The 25,324-nt window shown below is 35.7% G+C and overlaps 2 protein-coding genes across 6 annotated transcripts in view; one reads left to right on the forward strand and one right to left on the reverse strand.

Moving 5' to 3' along the window:
• LOC136031033 (SET and MYND domain-containing protein 4-like) overlaps positions 1 to 25,324 on the reverse strand; it is a 39,743-nt gene that overhangs the window by 2,792 nt on the left and 11,627 nt on the right. For 2 of the 4 annotated variants that reach the window (XM_065710244.1, XM_065710235.1), the window contains exons 2-3: positions 16,354 to 17,172; positions 10,435 to 10,556 (exon numbers count right to left, since the gene is read on the reverse strand). In XM_065710244.1, coding sequence (XP_065566316.1) covers positions 10,435 to 10,556; positions 16,354 to 17,152 — 921 coding nt within the window. In that variant the 5' untranslated portion in view covers positions 17,153 to 17,172. Of the gene's footprint in view, positions 1 to 10,434; positions 10,557 to 16,353; positions 17,173 to 21,390; positions 21,560 to 23,225; positions 23,346 to 25,324 lie in introns of those variants that run through there. The other 2 variants (XM_065710227.1, XM_065710252.1) reach the window with 2 other exon arrangements.
• The window catches only part of LOC136031022 (ankycorbin-like), a 129,994-nt gene continuing 128,047 nt past the window's right edge, over positions 23,378 to 25,324 (forward strand). For both annotated transcript variants that reach the window (XM_065710206.1, XM_065710214.1), the window contains exon 1: positions 23,378 to 23,635. The gene's annotated coding sequence lies outside the window, so the exon portion shown is untranslated. The remainder of the gene's footprint in view (positions 23,636 to 25,324) is intronic.

Raw genomic sequence — 25,324 nt, forward strand, 5'->3', positions numbered from 1 at the left:
AAAATTGCAGTGGGACACGTGGCTAACACAGCTAGGTCAGTAGCCTAACTTCAGTTATAGACCAATATGACAACTAAGCGCATTTATTAAGGTCACCACAATGCGAAAAAAAGGAGGAGCCGACAACATGCTTTCATGGGGATCATCATTTGCTGAAGAAAGGACAGACCAATATCAGAACCCCGTCAAAACAGAAGACACTGTCTAGTAAACCGAAAAAAGGAGTCGAGAGTAAAGTGGGGAGAGGGGGATACCACGATTCTGAAGAATATCAAGCAGATTCAAATGATTTAGGACGGTAAAACACTTGACTGCCATCAAGCAACAGAGCACAGACATGGGTCGGAAATACCCAGAAATATTCATTAATTGCCAGCAGAATGAGCGTGGCAAATTCCACTGAACCGTATTTATTATAAAGAAACTGAAAAATGTTCATATGTTGAGATACCAGAAAAATCCACAGCTCATGTCTCAGTCCTTTTGATATACTTGCAGTCAAAGCTATAGGTCAGAAATTATTTGCCTAACTAGAATCACTCAGGCGCTTTATCTATTTTGGGACCAGACCAATCACAATTAAGGAATCACGAATAATTCCATAATTGACAAGTGTTGAACAGAACATTTCAACAAAAAAAGGAAAAATAACGTCAGTGCAATTTCGTCAGTTGTTTGAAGATAATCGTAATTATATCCACCATAGATCATATGAAGCAGCCAATAACGAGCAGATTCATGTGATGGATTCATATAAAGAAAGCATACCTAGACAACTGATTCTTTACAGGATCAACAAGACAGAGCAGAAGGAAGAATCTCTGGTGCAACAGAAAAATCAGAATAACAAAGAAAGTTTTATTTAACTCAAATACCTGCTTTCTCTTACATTCACACGTAGACATGCTGTCACCACAACTAATAACATCTTCAGCAAACACACAGGTGGTTCACTAAAGCATCTGAAGACGATGCATCAGTCCACAAAAGTTTTGGAAAAATAACACCATTGGTGATAGCCACACATTCAATGTCAATAAAACATATTAGATGCAAGTAGTCAGTAGTAGTAGTATCATGTAACACTTAAACTTCCAAGACAGGTGGAAGCAGGGATTTTGAGGCAATGAAGCGGACGAGCCCGGATCAAAAAGTTACCCAACAAAAGAGGCAACAAGCTATCACCAGTTTGGAGAATCTATGATATTATAACAACCGTAAAGAAAAAAGCACATCACTGAAGACGACATTCCTCAGTAGATTCAAATTCAGGTCATTAACAATTTAAACACTATATGCATTAGTGACAGCAATGCATTAGTATAGAATTTCTGCAAGAACATATCGAAACTACTTATCCCCATTATCCAACTAAATGATGCATATTAAATATATCATAAGGAAGAAGCTCAGTCTGCAATTGTAACCATTTGCTACCTACTGAAAACTATAAGAAAGAGATACTTGCCAAATCAAACACAAACCGCCAGATGACTTATGATATACTTCAGTCATATCCCTCTGATAATTTAAAAAACTGAAAAAATCAGAGCTTAGGTTTACTGAGTCACCAGAATCTCGCTAAGGCAGCATTGTCTCCTGAAGAAGAATCAAATGATGAGCATCGCACAGCAAAGGACTATGAACATATAGCTGGTAAGTTTACTTGACACTGCTTAAAGGGAGTTAAAGGGAGTATATAGGAGCTTAAACTTCTACGGTATGGTTCTCTGGTACAAAGAATCTGATGACGTGATTTTCATTAAGATTCCTTAAATTTTAGTGTTTCGCCCCCCCCCCCCTATTTCAAAAATCAGGCAAATTTTCTTAGGCTTGTAATTTTTGACGGGCAATACTAAACTTGGTGAATTTTATATATTTGGAATCAGCATATGCTGAATCTTTTGATGATTCTATTGATATCAAAACTCCGTATTTTAGAGTTTCGGTTACTATTTAGCCGAGTTTCTCCTTACTTAAAGTTCGTTACCATGAACTGTTTGATAAACAAGATCAATAATAAGTTTCAATTTCGAACAGTTGAGACATTGTTTAGATTTTAGGTGATATAAGGATTTTCTGCTTCTTAAAAAATAGCCCCCAATATTTTGAAACAGATGTTCCAGATTTTTTGGAGTCTCTAGGACCATTGAAGAGAAAACTCTCCTTCACCCTGGTTTAAAACTGAAAAAGTGTTAACATTAAGTGGCACCTGAAAAAGAAATTTCGATGATTTTTTTCTTCTTGTAATTATAGGTACATGCGTAGCTATAAATCAATTTTCTCAATAAGCGAAAATCTCTAAACTATGTTGTTCTACACTTCAATACCCTAATAACTCAGGACAGATGAATATACCATCCAAACCTTTAAAAATGCCTACGGTGGTAATTTACATAAAACTAATAGATCATAGGAAAAGATTACGCATTCAGCTACAAAATTTAAATGCAAATCTATAGCCATAGTCAAAACCAGTTTTTTTTTTACCATAGTGGGAAGCATCGCTAGAACCAAACTATCTTTTATATAGCCATGATAAATACGGATACGCTAAATCGTCTAAGCTACGTGATGCTTTTAGCACAAATGAGATTGAGGGCGAGGGAGTGCATCCATTAAAAAGGACACTGAGGATTTATGGAAAAAGGGCGGAAGGTTTTTGGTAATATTAGACTGAAAGCAGTGCCTTAATGAATATCCAAGGGTCCTTTTTTAACAATTTATGGGCATTTAAAGGTCCAGCTGTCCATATGGGAAAATGTTTATATCATACCATGGGTTGACTCAAAGTATGGCTGCTTCAAATCAGAAACTCGGAAAGAAATATTGCCCAATTAAAAAATGCAATCAATTTTTGGAAGCGAAAAGTAATACAAAAATTATTACTTTCTTTTAAAACTATGCCTGGATTTTAATTTATGTGTATAAAAGTAAAAAAAAGGTAAGGAATACGGCATTGGACTTTTACAGTCCCTACCAGGGGTGCTGATATCCGTTTCTTGGCTCTTCAGTCAGGAAGTGCAATGGGGGGTTGGGGCCAACAATCCTGTGCTTTCGCAAAACCTTCCTGTTTACCTTCCCCAGATTTCCCAGTACCCATTTAGAGCTGGGTCGACTCTGGCTGAGCTCACAGAGTCACGCCACTGACCCCCGTACCACTGCAAATAGTGCAAGTAGTGCCTTTTCATGATTTGACATCCCTCTAAAGTTTCACTAAATACTCTAAGTTATTCTTAGAATATAGGTGATACGCCCTTTCGATAACCTGCATTGACACAGTGTGTTTTGTTTTGGTTTGAAATCCTCCTCAACAGGCACTGAGAGCTTCAGGTTAATACTCTAACCGTCCCTGGAGTGTAGCTGATATACTCTTTTGATAATCTGCGTCCGCATAGTGTCTTTCGATTAAGTCCTACGTCTCCCTCAAAATCAGCTGAAAGTTTCATCTTAATACCCTTAGACTGAGTAGTACACGTAGTAGTTGTAGAAGTAGTAGGAATCATAGTAGTATCAGTAATAACCCCTTAACATGCGTTGGAAGTTTCAAATTAATAGTCTAAGCAGTTCCTGGGCACAACTTGCAACTTCCATGCATTTGCATGACAGTTGATATAGATCAAGATCCCCTCAACATTGCCTGGAAGTTTCACTTTAGTATTCTTAGCCTTAACAGTAGTAGTTATAACAACAGCGATAGTAGGACTAATAGTGATAGCATGCATATAGTGCCGTTTTGTTCGTTCAGAGCCCCTCTTAACATGCCCTAGAAACTTTGAATTAATATTCTACGCCGTTCCTGAGATACTGCTGAAACACCATTTTCAGTGTATTGACAAAAATGTTGGATTAAACATACAGTGTTTTGATTTATTTCAATACCTCTCTCAACACTGTCTGAAAATTTCAAATTAATGTGCGCTCTATTGACAATAGACCTGTAGAAACATAGTGCGTTTTGATTTAGTTCCTTTAAACATCCCTCTAAACATTCCCTGAATATTTCGCCCTACTACCCTTACTCTCAGTAGTAGTAGTAGTAGCAATAGTTGTACTAATAGTAATAGTAACAGTAGTAGCAATAGTATACACACAGTGCATTTTAAATAATTTAATTCAATATCCCCTCCAAATGCCCTAAAAGTGTCACTTAATAATGTAAGCCATCCCTGAGATATTACTCCTACGCCCTTTTGACAACCTATATAATAATAATTTATTTTTGACCCGCTACAAAAAATCAAAGCAGAGTATAAATAAAAGAAACAAAACAAAAACTACACAAAACAGAAAAAACAAGAAACTAAAGCAAACGAGTAAGGCCTCTGTGGGCGGGTAGATACTTATATCTAGATTGGGGTATTTTGCCAGCAAGCTCCGTGAGCTTCGACTCAATATCTGGGAAGCTATAAACAGATATGAGGCTCCTATTCCTATACCATGGAGGCAGATACAATAGAAAACGGGAAAACCGGAAATAATAAGAACAAATTGAACTGAAATCTTTTTTATGAAAAATAGGGTAAATACCAGAAAGAAACAAAACCGAATGATCTGTAAAAACCGAGTATAATTTAGCAAGAGACTTTCTATTGTATCTACCTCGGTTAGCAACAATTTTAGAGTAACTTAATTGGATTTTCTTCTTGCAATCAACAACAGCGAGAGTCCGTAAGGATTTTAGTGTTTTACTAACATTAATTCCCAGCCACCGAAATGAAGAAACCAACGGGATAGAAAAAGATCCACAGGTTAGAGGAGTAGTGATATTACTATTAAATGAAAGATATTCACACTTTGAAAGATTAAGAGAAAGTCCAATCGCATGAAGTTTAGATGCTACTGTTGAAACAGACAAAGAGAGCCCTTTTTTAGTCCTACTGATCAAAAGAAGATCATCCGCATAGGCAAGATAAGAAGTATTTAAAGAATTAAGGATGCAAGTAGGTGGGATAGAGGAAAGGGCAGATGATATACAAAGTTTGAAAATAGAGGGGGAGAGGACAGCCCCTTGCCGGACCCCACGTCGTACTGGAATTTTGCTATCTGAAACCCTCATATCCGTTTTAATCCGCAAAAAGGAATATGAATACCAATATCTAAGAAGAAAAATTACCGATATGTTGATACCGTGACTAAAAAGGGAAAAGATAGCTTGGGAATGCGTAACAGTGTCAAAGGCTTTGGAGAGATCCAAAGCACATAAATGTAACTCGAATCCCTTTTTAGTAGCCTCAGTAAGAACATTAGCCAAAACTCGATGAGCCTGCTGGCAACCTACCCCAGCTGAAAACCCAATCTGATTTTCACCAAAATATGCCGAAGAATTAACTGATGGGAGGAGAAGTTACTCAAAAATTTTGATTATATCGCAGGAAACCGTTATTGGCATGTAAGATGCACACTCAGTCGGAATCTTTCCTCTTTTCAGGATCGAAGTAATTGTTCCGCACAAAAAACTTTCAGGCACAACCGAGGTGCATAAGCACATTTGAAACAGAAGTTGTAAATGTTGGACTAGAGCTGGACAATCAACATTTAGGTGTTCGGCAATTATACCATCACAATCAATAGAGCTAGACTTAAGCTTCTTTATAGCTTGTGCCATCGAAACTAAATTAACTGGAAGGATCTGGTTCTGGCAGAGTGATATGGGAAGCGCAGAAATAAGAAACCTCATAAAAGTAGCATGAACAAAATAGTTTATAGTGTTGAAAATCTGGTCGTAATAATTGCACCAAGCAGTAGGACTAATTGGGCTACTTGTTGACGAAGAATCATCGATTTTATTTGAATCTACCACATTTTCCCAATCTAAATTACATGACGGGAATTTGCAGATTTTAGATTTTGCAGACCGTAAATACTTTTTATACTCTAATTTAGTTTTCTGTTAAAGCTGAAATACTACACCGCTACGTGGTCGTTCGCAAGAAAACCAAATACGTAGCCAAAATTTGGCTTTATTTTTCACTGATTTTAGACCCGGATCCCATGACCATTCAGGCTTCCGCGTATTAAATTTAACACGTTCTTCGGAAACAGCCACCCTCTCAGCTTCCTTCATGCACAATATAATATCAAAATAATATTTATTCAGAAAATTCTTATCATTTACAAATTTAGATCCAACCTGAAGTAGCTGAAAAGGAACTTTCATCCTAGACAAAAAAGCTGTAAGGGTAGTATATGCAAATAGTGTGTTTTGATTTAGTTTAACTTCCCCCTAAACATTCTCTGAAAGTTTCACCTTAATACCCTTAGCTAGTAGTAGTAGAAGTATTAGAGGTAGCAGTAGTATGAACATAGCACCTTTTGGTTAGTTCAACATCCACTTCAAAATGTCTAAAAAATTCAACTTAATACTCTAAACTGTTCCTGATACGATTTTTTGACAACCTACATGCACATAGTGTGTTTTTATTTAGTTCAACATCTCCTTAGACTTCCTGAAGGTTACACCTTAACAGTCTCAGCCTCGGTGGTAGTATTAGACGTAGATGTAGTAATTGCATTAGTAATAGTACTAGCTTGCAAACTCTCAGTTTTGATTCGTTGATTCGTCTTTTTGGTTCGTTGAACATCCCCCCTCATCATGCCCTGAAAGTTTCAATTTAATACTCTAAGCTGTTCCTGAGATAGTATTGATACGCCCTTTCGACAACCTGCATGCACATAGCACGTTTTGATTTTAGTTCATCACCCCCTCAATATTACCTAAGTTTCATCATAGTATCCTTAAACATATTAGTACTTGTAGCATTAGCCTTTCTAGTAATACTAGCAGTAGCAGTATGTACTTGGTACCAGTTGGTTAGTTTAAAAACTCCTCAAAATGACCTGATAGTTTCAACTTAATACTCTAAGCCGTTCCCAAGATATTGCTGATACGCGTATTTGATAACCTGCACCACATAGTTTATTTTTACTTTGTTAAACATCTCTCTCAGCATTCGGTTGACGTTCCACCTTATGACCTCAGTCTTCCAATTCAACAGTCCCCCTCAACATTCCCTAAAGAATAGTAATAGTAGTTGAAGCAGCGGTAGTAATGTTTACGTAGTAGATTTTGGTTAGTTAAACACAACCCTCAAAAAGCCCTGAAAGTTTCAACGTAATAACCCTACGTCAATCCTAGAATATTTAAGATAAGTTCTTTTGACGAACTGCATTTACATAGTATGTTCCAATTTAGCTCAACACCCCCCCCCCAATAATCTCTGAAAGTTTAACCTTAATACCTTAATGTCTTGACAATAGTAGTATTTACAACAGTAGTACTGCTACTGCTACTACTACTACTAGTAGTTGCATATATAGTGCCTTTTCATTAATTCAACATCCCCCTCAACACGCACTGAAAACTCCAACGTAATACTTTGAGCTGTTCCTGGGATATAGCTGATGCACCCTTTTGATAATTTTCGTCCGCACAATGTGTTTCGATTAAATCAAACAGCCCCCTCAACATTCCCAGAAATTTTCACCTTAATACCCTTAATCCTTAGTAGTAAAAGTAACAGTAGTACGCATAAAGTACCAGTTGATTAGTTCAACATACCAAAAAGTTTCAACTTAATACTCTAAGTCGTTCCTTAGATATTGTCGATACGCCATTTTGACAACCTGTATGCACATAGTTTTGATTTAATTCAACTCCTACCTGAAATTTTCACCTTAATACTTTTAACATTAGTAGTAGTCGTAGTAGAAACAGTAGCATTATTACTGTGTACATATTGCCTTTTGGTCAATTGAACACCCGCCTCATCGTGCGCTGAAAGTTTCATCTCAATATCCTAAGCCTTTCTAGAGACACGCTCTTTTAAAAACCTGCATGAGCATAGTGTTATTTGCTTTAGTCGATACAGCCCTCAACATTCTGTGAAAGCTTCACTCAATACACTTAGCTTTTCTGGAGAACAAGAATTAAACATGCCCTCTTTCCCAATACATGTTGACAATGGGCAGTGCACAACTTAGAGCCATTCCCCCAAGGGCTGTGATGGTTCATGTCATCCCCAAAGGCATAGTTACTTGACCATTCAACTATGTTGAGAAAAACAGCAATCTGAAAATTTTAATCAGAGCAAAAAGGGGCGTGGGGGGACTGTAAGCCTTCCAATCACTTTTGTCTCTTAAAAAGGACACTAGAACTTTCAATGTCCAATCAAACAAGCCCCTTGTTGCTTGTTTTCACGATAAGTGCTTCCATACAAAGTGTTTCGGCGAAAAAATAAAAACACATAGAGCCCACTTCGCTCTTCATTTAGGCAGCGCAATAAGCGCTACCTATGCTATGGTGAATGGTAAGTTCATACCTACTAAGTCCACATGGCCCCCTGCAAGATCTTAAGATTGTTCTGATTTGTACTGTAATTTCTTAGATTTTCCACAGAATTTGCCCATTTTCGCGTTGTCTGAGTTCAAACCTCCTCTTACATAAATTTAATCACGTCTGCTCTTTTCACATACCAGCTAAAAGGCAGCTTCCACCTTGTAAATACAGCTGCTTGGCCTAGACAGACCAAACTTAAGTACAAGAAAAAATCTAGTTGGCAGTTTTTTCATCCAATTTTCATATTCATTTGCTTTCACCTTTGTTCTATAGTTCTTACAGACATCGTTCAAATTTCAAATATTTAATATAAGAGTTAGATACAAAGAGTATAGGGAACCTATAAAAGTGGATGGTAGCACTGGTGTTAACAATAAAAAACACCAATGCCATATGGTATTTTGCAGCTTGGTTGGACCCAAAACTGTATCATACTTATCTTTTCAGGTACTACAAAAGCAGGAGAGGGTAAAAAAAAACTAGACCTCCGTTGCCTGTGCAACGGGAAGTGTTGCAGCAACTGTGCCCTGTTCCTTAGGGCACAGTTGCGGAGCAACAGTCTCCATTATGTCCTTCAGAGGACATTTTTCTAATGCGGCTTCGATTGTTATCTTGAAGCATCTTTGATATGGTTTTATTTCGAGCTCCTACTAAACTGAGTTTGGTAAAATGTTTAGCTGGTCCAGAAATAAACGAGAAACATCAATAAAAGTTCTATATGAGTTCATAATTATTTTATCTCTAAAACGTTTACTTCCGAAACTAGGGTCGTCTTAACTTGACGCCAATTCGAAGTATTATGTTTCGAGACGCACATTTCGGGAATTATTTCCGAGAAATCTGAAAGAGATACGGAAATAACGTCTTATAGTTTTCTGCTTAACTTTTGATGGTCTAAGCTAGGAAAATATAAAACAAACCAAATTCACCAAAAAATTTAAATTGCCCCGAGGGCATGACAAAACTTTCAAATAGAAAAACCCACAGAAGGAATTTTATTTCGGAGAAACTATTGTAAGCTTCAGTTGTTAGGAGATCGAGACCTGTCGAACCGCGTTGGAAAAAAAATTCTAGCTGGTCCAGAACAGAAGTTACCTCTAGAACGTCGAAACTTCGGAAATTATTTCTTAGAGAACGAAGCAACTTGGTATATAGAACACTTCACTTCTTCTTGCATACTTTTCATAGCACTACTCGATAAAAATATAAGAAACATCAAAATCGAAAATTTGAGAAAATTCCAAAAAAAATCGGAACGAGATGGACTTTTCCGGAATTATTTCCGGGAAATCTGTAAGAGCTACGGAATTTTGTGCTCCGGTTCTCGAAGAGACAAATGAAAGTTCTACATGAGTTCAGCATAACTGTATTTCTAACAAGTTTATTTCCGAAGCTAGGGTCGTCTTAACTTGACGCCAAACATCGAACGCAGAGTTTCTAAGAAAAAAACGGTTTTATTTTTTTTTATGGAAAACTGTTAGAAATTTTAGGAACTTCTCTAGAACTTTTTTACTCTGTTTCACGTTTCCCTTCCCTCTGAAAAATCTCAAATTTTTAACTCTTACCACTTCGGAGCTACAGGTCGCTGATCACGGTGAAAAAAAAAAAAAAAACTACGAAAGCAGTAGTGTTGCTCCGCAACACAAAAACACCAGAATTCTATCCTATCAGCTTCCAGCTACCACACATACCAGCTTAAAGTCAAATAGCTTACTTAAACTGCTAAGATTTACCCAACCTAGCCTAGGCCTTCTGAATGCAGACTGAATATTGACTTAGAGTATTTCTTGAATATTGACAATGCTCATTAATTGTTATTTATATAGAAATTTCAGCCTAACCCTATTGCAGATATATCACACTGAGCAGTCAATTTTCTTTGAAATCTTAGTAGTCACCAGACGCTACACTGGAAGTGGCACTAGTAGTGTACAACCCCTATCTTCCCCATGTTAAATGACCGAATACCCAACTCTTATACGTTTCCCACTCTCTTTGGTTGAATATTACACTATTTTTCCATGATCATATCTACAAGCTGAGAAACCATATACCCGTGTTTTCTCGGCTTATCATAATTGTCTGAAATATCTTACCAAAGTACAACAGGAACATGCCATAGGTAAAATAGCGTACGCGAGGCAATAATGGCAATGAGTATCATAAAATTCAGGAAGCAAAACTGAGGCGTATGGTGTTTCATGAATTAGCTTCGTGCCTATAATAAAGATAGATAAAAGCATAAACGATAAAATGAGCTTACGAGCAGAATGAGTGAAGCAATAAATTAAAATTTACCTAAAAAAATTTAAAAGTTATCCCAAAAACACATACATATTGTACATATGAAAACCATATGTGGAAAACCATGTTGCGATCAAGACGGGCTCAAGATTACACAAAGCCTCCATTCAACTGGAGGTCCCAGGAACTTCTTGGTGTCCAGTTCTAAGCCGGTTTAAGTGCTACAGGTAGACTTGAGAAGATATGTTAGTCCCTGCTCTAAATTGGCATTTCAGAAACTAGTTTCCTGGGGGGGGGGGGGGTAAGAAACATGAAATTGGGTGATACAGAATTTATTTACCCAGGCAGGAAGGATTGGGTACATAGAAAGGGAGTAGGGCACATGATGAATTAGGAAGTTGCTATGACCTGTTTAGGCTAAAAGTATTAATAATAGAACGTTAATCGCTCGTTTTATGACTAAAGAATGCGTTGTAACATTCATAGTAGTATATGCCGTTGCTTAACCGACTCATATAGAGCCGTCTTTGATGTTAAAAGTAAAGATCACCATCGAGTATCGTCTAGGATTAATTTAAAGCTGATATTTAGGAAGGGTAACTGCCATCCTGGATGCTATGACGTTGATAGACTCCAGGATGAGAATTTGAAAAGTAAGGTTTCCAGGAACAGTTGAATACTAAACTGGAAGTTTAAAATTCGACAATGTAGAAGATGTAGAAGAAGTCCCTGATATTGTCTTAGGGAAGAAAGTTAAGAACGACTAGGAATATTAGTGAAAACGCTTTATGTTTGATTGAGAAGATGGTGGTGGGGGGGGGGGCTAAAATAAAAAGAATTATCTGTGTGATAGATCATATGAACACAAGAGGAATGTAAAGAAAGTGTAGAAAACATTAAAATATGAACTAAGGAGGTGTGAAATGGAGGTCATCGATAAAATTACCAAAGATCTGGAAGATGCGGCCAGACAGCATAACAATAAAATATCGTAGTGGCATGTTAATAAATTGAGAGGGAGAAATCAAAATGGACTTGCCCCAGTTAAAGATAGGAACGGGGCCACAATTAGTGATAAGGATGGAGATAAAGAGGGATGGGCAAAACAATTTGAGAATGTGCTAAACCAAGATAGAGTTATAAGAAAAGGTATAGAGGAGAATGAAAAGATTTTTGAAAATTTGAATATGGGGGATGATATATTTTGTGAGGAAGAATCACCAACAATACTAAAGGGATTAAAAAACAATAAACCCCCAGGTGTTGATAGTATGGTAAATGAGTGTCTTAAATATGGTGGTTGTGATATTAGAAATAAGTTACTGAAGATTATGAATACAGTTTTTGAAAAAAGGGAACTACCTAGTGATTTTAGGAAAACTAATTAAACCCCTGTATAAGGAAGGTGGTAAAAAATGAGTTTGGTAATCATAGAGGCATTAGCCTGGCTTCTGTAGGTAGCAAACTACTTAGTATAATGATTGTTTTCAGACTTTCAGATGCTTTAGATAAATTTTGAGACAAGAACAGCATGGTTTAAGACAGAAAAGAGGATATGTCGGCCAAGTTTTCACTTTTAAATGAATAATTGAAAAATGCCTTAGTCGTCAAACACCCTCAGTTCTCATTTTTATAAATTATGAGCAAGTGCTTCATTCAGCTGATAGAAGAGCTTCGGGGAAGGCCTTATCCTTGTATGGCATGCCAGACAAATACATTAAACTGATTAGTGGTATGTACGAAAATGACATTGCTGTGGTTAAGGTTAGGAAATGAGGCTACTTGCTCGTTTCGTATTAAATCAGGAATTACCCAGATTTATGTTCTATTCCGATTTATATGGATCATTTAATAAACTTTGTCTTGAGGAACACAGCAAAGAAAATAGGAGAGCAAGGAATAAACTGGGGAAGTGAAACTCTCCTGAACTTAGATTATGCTGATAATTTAAACATCCTAGATGAAGGTGTTCCAAAATATATAAATTAATAGGTTAGGTTTTGCAAGTTAGAGGGTGCAAGAATAGGTTTGAATATTAATGTTAAGAAGATTAAGTCACTAAGGTTAGGAATAAGTGAACATGGAAAGGTGATGTTGGGTAACAAGAAGATCAATCAAGTGGACAGCTTCATTTACACAGTTATTATTATTAGTAAAGACAGTGGAGGAAGATGTTAAAATAAGTTCCGAACGGTTCCGACGCAAGGGCCCTCAAAAAACGGGGGAAGATTTGATAGATGTTTTGGAGAAAAAAAGCCGACGGATTGTTTTAGATACCAGACTGAGTGACCGTATCTCATACAGTAAGCTGTAAGGAAAGTGTGGTTCAATCCCACTTTCTAGGGCTATGATGAGAGAAAGTTTGATATAGCTAGGACACGCTCTGCTGATGAAGGATGACAGATAGCAAAAGATTATCCTTCTAAGTGTTTAGAACCAAATAAAAAGCAGGTCTTCAACGTTTGAGGTGGAAGGATATCATAAGGAAACATTTAAGGGAAGTGGGTACTTCTTGAGAAGGTGCAATGAGGGAGGTGTTGAATAAAATGGGATGAAGAAGGAGCGTGCGTATTTGCGTTGGCTTCAGGTGACTTTGTGCTATAGCGTATTGTTGTAGTAGTAGTAGTAGTAACTGAAGTATAATATAAATATATATAACGGTAGTGTATATGTTTTGTTAAGACTGAAGAAAATAAAGTTTGCCCCTTCCCCTTAGCACCAAGACTAAATCCCTTTACTCGTCCCCCCTCAAAAAAAGGAAAAAAATGAGGAGGCAAATACAATGTTATGTACTTTATGTGTTTTTTAATCTTTTATTCTAAGTATAATTTGCTCAAGATAGGTTGTTTTTCTTTATATTTCTTCTCCTTTTTTCCCCATTGATAAAGGTTTTCGGATGTGAAGCCAAAATATTTGGACTTAATTTTTTTTTCTGTTTTATTTCATTTCAAAGTTATCAGGTTTTACCCGTTTTTCGATATTATCATTTCACTGTAATTATAAATATGGTATAAGAAATTACTTGGAATGTACACATAGCAAACTTGTTGAGTAGTACGTATTTCTCTAACACATTATAAATTCGGTTAAATGTGACATCAATCAATTTGATTATCGGAAAAAAAAACGTCAAGGTGCTCATTGGTCTGTAGTTCAATTTTGAAAACACCAAAACTTAAAATAACTATAATTTGCCCTTGTATACTTTAAATCTTATTTGAGCATTTCATAGTGTTTGCAAGTTTGGTTTACTTTGCCTCATCTTAGTATTAATGTTCCCCTGATTTTTATTTTGACTTTTCGTAGTCGCATTCTTAGCTTTAGATTATGTTCAGTTGTGAATACTCGGGCTTATTCGATTTTGTCATGAGTCGTATTCGCATCAAGATCGACAAAACAACCACTTCTGGTGAACTTCGTATAAGGGCTTCGAGTAATGCCTGGGATCGTAACTCAGGACTCGGTTCTCAGTTAAAAAAGGGAGAAGAGAATGAACTGGATGATGTTTCCCTGTTCATCATCAAACTCTATTTCAATGCGTGGGTCCAAGTGCAGCCTGCACCGTTAGCTCTTCAATTTGATCCTTACATTTGAAGCACATTCAGGAATATAAAACGACAAGCCTAGTAATTGGAAATGTAACCATAAAGAGGTTACTGGGTTAACTTTGATATTTTGGGTAGGAACTTCTTGTATTTGAATTCTCTGACTATGGTGTCTATGGATACCAATTGTGAAGCTATTCCGATTCTACAAAATGCTTGCAGAGACCACCCCAAAAAAATTGTTTTAACCTAATACACATAAATTTTGTCATAGACAGCCGGTGCAAATTCTTAAGTGTCACTGGCATCACAACAGATTCTCTCAAAGTCAAATTCTGTGCAACGGATTTAAATCATATATAGGTCCTATACAAGTTGTTAATTACATAAGAGAGTGTTTTCCTCTATTCACTGATAGAGGAGGGCAAAAATCTGCATACTAATAGGGCGGAACAAAAAAGGTTATATTCCCAGCAACACCCTAACAAAAACAAAAAGAAGTTAGCGCAATAGTCATTTACTGTAAATTATTATCTATTTTTAATTATACCGGACATATGAGTAATCTTTCACTATAAATTAAAGTGATGGTTTTAATGACAGTCTGAATTAATGAATTTTTTGAGACATTACGCAAATTGAGCTTTAAAGAAATTCACGTCCAACACGCTTTTTTTGGAGTTACTATTTAAAGTCCTGGTTACCCTTGAGAGTCCCAGTGACACCTCAAAGGTTACACAAGGTGCCCCCCCCCGCATACAAAATTTGTAAGCGTACCCAAGAACTATAAGAACAATCCCCCCGAAAATAATCATGTTATGTTTGATTTTCTCGATATACCAGTGGGAAATAAATGAAACCTCCTGTCTATTTTACCTACTAAGGACATCAAAATAAAAACTTTTTTTTTGTCGCCTGGCTCCATCTCAGGTCTATTCTTGAAAACCAGGATTTTCTAGTATTTTTATTTTGTTTGTACAAAACGTCAAAGGTCAGAATTCATGCGCAAAGTTTCACCAGTATTTCCAAAACCGAGCGGTTAAAAACAACAAGTGAAAACTAATTCGGTAAATTCAATAACGCTTTCCACATTGAAAAATTTACAGTACATGGGCTAGTCTAAATGCTTATCATAATTAAAGCCAGACAGGTAAGGGGGGATATTTCAAAATAAGTCGTTGTGTTACGAATGTTTGAATATTTCGTGTCTGCATTTCTTTTCTTCTTTTTTTTTGTTTCTAAAGCGAAACAATAAATTTAATATTCGTATTATATGTGATACAAGTTAAGTAATAAAAGTGACACTTTTGGAATGAATATTTGGAAGGGATGAATAAAAAAAAGAATAATTGGTCTTTCCAAATATATGTTCTTGTAGGTAAATCAACAACTAATAATCTGAAACTTTGAATAGTTTAATAATAAAAAATAACTAATGCACAGCTTTGATTTTTGGCTATTCCCTTCAAGAATTAGCCTATATTTTTGAATAGTTTTACTCGTACAATCACAGGATTTTCACACATTTTACTGCCAATTAATGGTTATATTTTTCTTCTGCTATACCAATTAGGAAAGATGAACTTTCTAGAACTACAATGTATTTTTCTTTTGCTTATTTTCTGTAGTTTTTCACAAACATTCTTTACCTTTGAATTTAGCGCCTGTGAGCGTAAACTGAATTGAAAATTAATGATCTTTTTAGTTAAAAACTAAATTACATTTTTCCCCTAATGTTTTAAGATGTATATGGTTGCACAAGTTTGGACTTAACCAATTTAAAGAATGTCCATAGTACTTCTCCTCATCTGATTAACTCTAGAGCTATATAAAAGTCAAAAACACTTTTGATATTGTACCTTTTATACCCAAAAATACATTTTCGGAAGGTTCCTCTTTAATTTTTTTTTTCACATACGACTAAAGGTATATATACATATTGTACACATACTTTTAAATTATAATTACAAGACAATGCATTGTACAAACATGAACTGTGGTAAAAGTTGAAAAAATTTAAGGTGGGTAGGGGGTGGGCAAATATATATTTTTTTTAATCTAAGGGAAAACATTGTCGCTTTTCAAATTTAGGCTCCAAATAGGCTACTTCTTTCTTCTTTTTTCTTTAGTCATTACAACAAAATACCAATTTCATCTAATTATTATTTATTATCTAATTACTGCTTCAACTATATTAATCTAAGAAAAAGCCTAAGACAAACAAACCAGGTGGTATGTCTTCTTTAGCCACAACATGCCTCCCCATTTCTTCTGTCCACTGAACGTGGAGCTTGTTCGACATGGCAGGTACGTTTTCATTACTTTCACCAATCGGTTCATCAATCAAGGTCACTCTGACAAACTTTTCTTTCAAGGAATCGTCCTGAAAACGACACTCCTTCATCAGAAGATCAATGACCTTGCTTATTTCTAACTTCTTTTCTTCTGGGATGTCTCCCACTTCAACAGCCTCCCTCCATTGCTGTTCAAGGGTGAGAACCTCTTTGAAGAGTCCCATGGCTTTCTTGGCTTTAGCATAGCGTTCAATCAATTTAAATTTAAGCTTTTCAGGGTAGTTATAATTCAAAGCCGCTTCCAGGTTTTTGAGACATTCATCATATTTTTTCATCGCATAAAAGACCGCCGAACGATTGGCGTATATAACAGCTATCTCCTGAGAGCCATTCAGCGAGCATATTAAAGATTTATTATACAGCTTCAACGCCTCTAGATATTTCTTATGTTGGTAAGCCTTATTACCCAAGTCCCGATAAAATCTTGAATTTCGATCAGATTTAGCTGTTCGAATTCTGAACGAAAATTGTTCTCTTAATTTGGGTCCAATTTGAGGATTATCTGATACAAATGATATGCTGTCAGCATTGGAAGAGCATTCAGAAAATTCTCTTGTCAAAGCCTGTGCATCTTGAAGCTTCGACAACAATTTCCGATACCGAATTTCAAAATCTTCGAATGTTTCTTTGCCAAGCTTCCAATCATCGAAGTCTAAAGTCCCCACCTTCATTGTGGATCCGAAAATACTATCTGAAACGAAAAATTAAATTAGAAAAGTGGAAAATCTACATAGTAGAAGGATCATTTAATCAAAGAGAGTCATAAATTTTGAAGCCATCAGTTTAAATGAGCCACAGCCTTGACCATTGTTCGAGGTTGTTTTTTTTTGTGTCAATTTGAAAGGGTAAACCCACGAAGATTGAATAACACATTGAAATTGATTGTAAATCCCCATTAAAACCATTGAGCAGCGTTTCAATCAATACTACGAATAAAGATGAAAGGCAAACGAAAAAGAATATTATAAATAGGACATCATTCATAGAAACTTTCATTATTATTTCACAGAGCTGAGGCCAAAGATTTAAGAATACGATGTTCTTTTTTCTGAAAAGTACAGTATCTACTTAGCAAAACACACACATTTGAAAACTATATACATTTTTAGCCTCTCCGTGCGCTAAATTAGAGTAATTCTTTGAGAAAATTATTTCAATTAATGTATCGAAAAGTAACTAGTAATGAAAGCGTCGCATCTTGGGAGAGTCCTTGTCTAGATATTTCTCTTATTTAGGATAGAAGAGTAGAGCCAATCTACCACTCAGATATTTATACAAAGACAGGGGGCTTTCAGCCAAGCCCTCTAACCACCCTTTATGAATATATTTCCAAGGTATCTTATAAATTCCTATATTTTTCCACTTCGGTTTTTCCAATCTTTTTTTTCCAATGCTTTTCCAATCGAAAGAGGGTCTCCCTCCCAAATAAACTATTTGTACAGTATTCGATTGATTATAAAAAATATTTTGTTTCATGGCCAAAAATTCTATAAATGTCATATAGTGTATTATTACCGATTTAATTTCTGTAAATACACCTAATTTAAGCCAATATAAGTGCAGACATTTTGGTTTGCCTTTATAATAATTGTTTTTTGTAAGTGATGAATCTGCTATTTCTCCCCCTTCCTTTAAATCCTGGGGGCGTAACTGTTATTTTACTTTTAAATTATGAGAGTTGTAATTTTTCACAACAGAAATTAGAAATACCACGGCATAAATAGAATATAGCACTAAAGTAAAAATTGTATTCTTATGTGAAATAGTCAATACTTATTACAAATTTTTTAATCTTTTCATAAAATTAAGATTTTAAAAAATCATCCAAAAGAGGATACAGTTCGTAGAAACAGTAAGCGAAAAGACTTGTGTCTGTTGCAACAAGAACTCTAAAAACGAAATTTTTAGGGCAGTAAATTCGACAAAAGAACCTTTTTAAAGGGAAATTCAAAATATATAAGATTCATAAAAGTTTCACAATATTCATGCAATTTGAGAGAAAGAGGCGAAACGCCCCCAATTTTCAATGCAATAGTGCAATTTTCAATGCAATAGAATAATAACACTAGGCTTTAGCTTGCAGGCTTGTATGTGCAAAAACACAAAATTTTGTATTTTTTCCAAGAGATTTAATAAAAATCGACGTACGTTTTATATTGCTTTACCAAAAGCATCTATGAGCACAGAAAATATAGGATTGATTTGCGATTACAGGGATTTTATTTACCGATTGCCATTTATAATATTTGAAAGAAAAATTGAGTTGTATATAGGACATTTTGAGGCACATAAAAGACATATTTCATCCTATTCCAATTGTCCTTGTTTGAGCAGTTATACTTAAAGCACTGGCGGCAAAAACTAATTTTGAAGTAAAAAGCAGACGGAGTTAATACGGAACTGAACCTTTGACTTTCATTTAGAAATATGATACGGCTTTAGCGTAAAGATTGGAGAGATGAAAACGTGGCATACTTCCTCATGCGCGAAATAGTTTCTGTTCATTTTAGGTTTCTAAGAAACAATTTACTTTGATTAGACAGTACTTTTTTTTTATTTAATACATCATTAAAAAATGCTACAAGGCAGGAATAATTGTCATCCATGAAGTCTTTCTATGTGGCATTATATACCGAAAGCTATGGCAACAGAGCACAATACTTATGAAAAGAAAGAATCATTAAGATACCTTAGCACCAAATAGTACCAGGAATTTATATAATAATCCTTAGAATTTTTCACACGTTACTTGGACCAATCAGAATTTGATTAATAATTTTTGATTTGATAAATGATTTTCGACCTATACTAAGCGCATAAATATTTGGCATGATTGACTACATCCATAGCATATAATTACACATAGATTTATCATACTAAGAGTTTATGAGCAAAAAGAGGTTGAACATTAGCCGAAATTTGATCTAAGAATTATCTAACAGTTACTCGAATAAGCTTCAATAAGCAGTATATTGCCCTGTTGAAGAAGTAACTGATGAGTTATACAACAAGCTACTAAAGAGTCAGACAGAAGGTTTCAGAGACATCGCTTTAGCGTTGTGAGTAGTAAAAATCGATAAGCCTTCACTTCTTTACTTATTATTATTATTACTTTTTTCTAGGAGGAACTTCATGTGAAGGGGATGGTCATAGAAACTTTGAACAGGGCTCATTAGATTTGAAACTGAAAATTCTAGTATCCTTTTTAGGAGCCATAAAGTGATAAAAGGGTAATCAGCCAGCCCATTCTTTGCTACCCGACCCTCCCTTTACATCCAAAGATATTTGATCAAAATTTGGAGATTCTGGGGATGACATACCCAAAGTTCCTCGGGGATGAAATAACCGTACCGTAACATGCCCCGGGCCATGAAACATAATGAATAAGAGTTGGCAACTGTTGAAAAATGCCTTTTTTTTTTTAGATAGAGGCCTTGTGTACTATCTGAGATACAGTTTAGGGTGTTCAAGTCAAACATTTCAGATAATGTTCAGTGGGGTGCTGAACTGAATAAACGATACTAAGTACAAATATTGAACGGATATTGAACTAAATCCAAAGACACTGTGCACCCAAGTTCTTAAAAGAGCGTATCAGCAATATCTCAGGAACACCGAAGAACATTTAGTTGATACTTTACGCAAATGTCGAGGGGGAAAATGAACTAAATCTGAAGACACTTTTTACGTCCCGCTTTTCAACATACATACAATACATAAATAATGGCTAAATGCAAAAAGTAACTACATCAAAAGACACTATATGCATCCATGTTGTCAAAAGGGCATATCTTCAAAATCACATGAATATCTAAAGGCATTAACTTCAAACTTCCACGGAATGTTGAGGGGGTGTCGAACTAAACCAAAAGAAACAATGTACATCTAGATCGTCAAAAGGTTGTATCGGTAGTATTTCACAAATGACTTGTGTTAGGGTATAAATTTAAAACATTTGGTGAATGCTGAGAGAGACGCTGAACAAATCAAAAGACACTATGACCATCCAGGTTTTCAAAAGGGCGTATCTGGAACTTCCCAGGAACGGCCAAGGGTATTAATTTAAAACTTTCGTGTAATATTAAGGTAGAAGTTGAACTAGATCAAATACACTATGCGCATCCAGATAATCAAAAGGGCAAAGTTGCAATATATTAGGAACAACTGAAAGTATTACAGCAACACGACAGGACGTCGACAGGCATAAAGTGGAAACTTTCAGGGAATGTCAAGGGACACAACGAATTAAATCAAAAGACGGTATGTGCATCCAGGATACCAAAACTTGGCATATATCAGGAACCGCTTATAGGATCGAGTTAAAAATTACAGGGAATGTAGAATTAAATAAAAGATAGGTTTTAAAAACGGCGTATCTGTGATATCCCAGGAACAGCTACGGGTATTGAGTTCAAAGTTTCAGAAAATGTATCGGAGGATATTAAACTACATCAAAATATACTAAGAGCATCCTATAGTACCTTGGAAACAGTTGGAACTTCTACATAATATTGGGAATTATCTGTGAATCAGTGAAAAATGGTCAGTTAATCAGTGAAAAATAGAGCCCACTCTTAGGGAAAGCATTGACTTGTTGTTGTTGTTTTTTTTTTTTGCTTTTTCTTTTAATAGCCAGTAATTTGTTTTTGTTTGTCCTGAACCTGAGTAATTGGCTTTGTTCTGAGCCTGATTAAAATCTAGCTTTTCTTAATATTCTTTTATATAATCAAATTTTCTATTTACTGTTTTATTTATATTATTCGAAGTTAAAAAAGAAATTATGCAAAGTACTCTTTAGTTACAATTCTTGTTATTGAAGTCTGACAAATCAAGAGTTAATCTGAGCAAAAACTTCATTCAAAATATCGATTTTGATGCATCGAAAGTAAAAATATAATAATCAAATTACCACCCAGCACTAATGTTTGCACCAAAATTGTCTCAAGTCCGTCTCTACATATCTCAGGAGTGGCAAGAATATCAAGTTGAAACTTTCTGGGAATGTTGAGAGTGATGTTGAAGTATATCAAGAGAAATTACGCGTATTCGGATTTCCAAAATGGCTCTTTTTCACACCACACCACGAATACACTTACGTTATAGTCACTAAAAAGGAGAGTTTAGAGACTCAGAATAAGTTAGATCCAAAGCGAACAGAAAAAGAGTAGGGCTACGACCACACACTTTCTCCCTAATAATTTAAAGCCTTGGGTCATTTCCATTTTATTGAAAGCTAAATATATTTCAGAAAAAACTTCATTACGTAAGTGTAACATTCAAAATTAAAATTCTCTTAGATAAATCTTGAACTGTTGAGATTCCGTGGAGTAAATATTCTTGTATATGGGACATTCACAATAATTTCATCTGTTAAATGCAATAGTCTTATCTACTATTTATTTTTTCTTCCTTCAACCACACACCGACAAAGGATTATCCCTTCTTTTCTTAGGCACAAAACTCTAAGTCGTCTTATCCACCCTTCCCTTTCCTTTCCCCCTAGGTTTCCATTCGATCCGAGACAAAACAGGATGTTTTATAACATTCGGCACTATCTAATTAAATCTACTCACTACCCAAACTCTATAATGCGAAACAAAGTTATGGAAGCCTAACCCTCACCCCTTTTGTGCAAATATATAGCCTAAATTAAAGTCCAATACAGTCTGTTAAAGCCCAATGCATTGTATCATCCGTCACTTGTTTTGTAGCTATGAAACCGGTTTTCTGAGATGTAACCTATGCGTAATTCTTGAGTGTCTTCCGTATTATTAACAAATACCGAAAACTATGTTTCGTTTGATCGAAAAAACAAAATTTACACTTCCTAATGATATACGTTTCCCTAAATCTAAACCTATCTCCGGCACAAAACAATAGAGGTTGTAAGGTTTTTCAAAGATTTTATGAAAAGTAGCTTTTAATTTTCTTCCATTTATTCGGATCGCTTTTACAAGTTCTACAACTTATGACAAGACCGCCCAATTAATTCTAAATAGTTTGGCCACACTAACTAAAAAAGTTTATAATGGACGAGATAGGCTGATTCCTTATGGTATCAAATCCCCTTACTCTGAATCATTCAGATGAATCCAGTCTTCCCTATTTGACCTTTTCAGAAGTCCGAATATATATTATCCCGTTCCAAAGCTCACAAAAAAGGACTTGAACAGCTTCAGCCACTTTGTATGAAGAGCGAACATTTTTTTAAGAGGCTGACAAAAAGTTCAAAAGATATAAACAAAAATATATAATCACAACGATAAACAGTATTCCACCACCACCACCACCCCCCACCCCCCTAATAACTGATATAATTACAATTTAGTAAAAACGTCGGGCCGTTATAACATAAAAACTGGTCAGCACTTCGTTATAATCATAGTAATGTAGGTTAGTCTTTATATTCACATTGAAGATAACCATATCTTAAAAGTATTTGATTATTAATGAAATACGTTATAGCCGACCCAGGTTTTCATCTTTAAGAATGAGCGGGATTGCAACATATTATACTGAGGGTATGTCAGGTCGACTGTCCACATAGTTCCCACGTCATTTGAGGGGAACTATAATAGCCCCAGAATTTCAAGAAACATCATTAGTTTCAATTTTTTTCAAAAAATAGTTCAGGTATTAATCCAAACAGTTCTCAACCCTCCTCTGAAACGTTATTCCCTTACATACAAGGGGGTAAAAACGAAGATATTTGAAATTAAATAAAACAAAATTGCATAAACATACCTTTCCTCTAGTTCAAGCGTGGCTTCCACAACATAAGCACTGTTGGACCAACGAAGATATATCATAACACCTCCAGGCCAGGTATTTTACATAGTGCGGCGGAGTAGTACGAAAGCCCACAGGTAAAAACCGCTCAGTACAAGGCTTAGTGTCTACCTCTAGTACAAACAGGTGATGAAGGTTTTGTGGAGGTTTATCTAATTTTTATATTGAAAAGGGAGTGAGATTCATTTTCAACCCAACTTTAGGGTAAACAACCAAAAGTGTGGTTTCAACATAATTTCGGAATATGCATCGATATTACGATTCACTATATACCAGTGCAAATAGGATAAATAGTCACCAAATTCAGTATTAACACAATCATACTGTGATTAAGACATAGCCGACATTAAAGGAGTTCAACTAAGGTAAAAAGCTTGCTTTGATTTCTTGATCAATCACAATCTGAGTTTACAACCTTATTATCCTTACTGAACCCTTAAAATAAACTGTGGACCCCCTCGAGGACCTCCACGCCCCATGCGAAATGAAGACCTACCGTAGTGTCTTTACCCCATTTTCCGACGTAATACACTGATTTTTATTCTGACTCCCGCCATCCCAAAAAACCTTAACAACAGGACCAGATTTACCGATAAGTAAGCCCTATGCCAAGCACCGTCAGTGGGCGCCTAATAAAATATCTAGCGCCAGTTACGGTAAAATTCTAGTTTAGCTACTTTTTCCTATCTTGGAAAAGAGTTAGGTTAGGAAAATGAAACTTTCAGTAATGAATCCATGGTCAAAAACTTGACAAAACTCCATTTTTATTAAATTTCAGTCACCACTTTCTTTTTCTCTGGTTTTAGCTCTGAAAGTACAATTCATGTTCTTTGAGTAGAATTTTAAGCCATATCAATGATTTTTTTTCTAAATTTAGGGAATGTATTTGAAACCTCATAAAAATCTGTCTTGGCTTTTTTCTACAATTGGCCATGACTTCCACTTTTCCCACAACTATTCCCTCTTTTTTAAATTCAAAAATCAACGGATCTCGGTCGATTGGGATTGAGCAAAGTTGTGAAGCTGTAAGTTTTGTTGCTGTAAGTTTTGTTCTACTTCATTTAAGTAGAAGATCTATTTTGAAAGGTTTCAACTTTATAACACAGAGACCTTTAAAGGTCACCAAAGGTCTCTGCCCTCTAGAGGGAGAAGGAATGGAGATACGTACTTCAAAATGTCTTTCCAGGGCAAACTTTTGTCTGTAGACACATCCCTGAAAGTTTCATTTTTCTAAACGAACCTCTTTCCAAGATAGTGAAAAACAGCCAAACTAGGATTTCACCCTAGTTACTAGGTATACAAGGTTGTTTTAAGATTACAAGAAAGTGAAGGCTTAAACATAACTTCAAAGATTGTTCAGAAAATAAATGCAGTGCGGATCAGGTGTTTTGTGTGGGTAGACCTAACTACTGAAGGTAAACTCTCATCCTAGAAAACATCTTTACTTTTCAAAAGAAAAGAGCTGCATTAAACTTAAGACAAGTGAAAATAGAGTCAATTTAAAACAAAAATAAATCACTATCAATAAATAGGCCTAAGTGAAACTCAAAATCAACAGAAATTACAATAAACAAGAGCTAAAAGCTCATAAGGCACTTGCGACGAGGTCGGAAGAGCCAAGAGCTCATATAGTAAGAGCTCTAGCAAAATTCTAAGAACCAATAGATTGATTTAAAAGGAAAACCAGAGGCTTAATGCCGGTCGGGATTTAAAATAAGAGCTGCGAGACACGAGGTCCTTCTAAATATCAAAGTTCATTAAGATCCGATCATCCATTAGTAAGTTAAAAATACCTCATTTTTCAGTTTTTCCTCTCCCTCCAGCCCCCCCCCCCCGATGGCCGAATCGGGGAAACGACTGATATCAAGTCAATTTGTGCAGGCCTTGACACACCTACCAATTTTCATCGTCCTAGCACGTCCAGAAGCACCGAACTCGCCAAAGCGCTAGAAATCCCCCCAACACCCCCAAAGAGAGTGGATCCGTTCGAATTATGTCAATCATGTTTCCTGAACTTGTGCTCATTTTTCTCATCAAGTTTCATCCCGATCTCT

Source organism: Artemia franciscana, chromosome 1 (assembly GCF_032884065.1).
Source record: "Artemia franciscana chromosome 1, ASM3288406v1, whole genome shotgun sequence".
NCBI lineage: Eukaryota > Metazoa > Arthropoda > Branchiopoda > Anostraca > Artemiidae > Artemia > Artemia franciscana.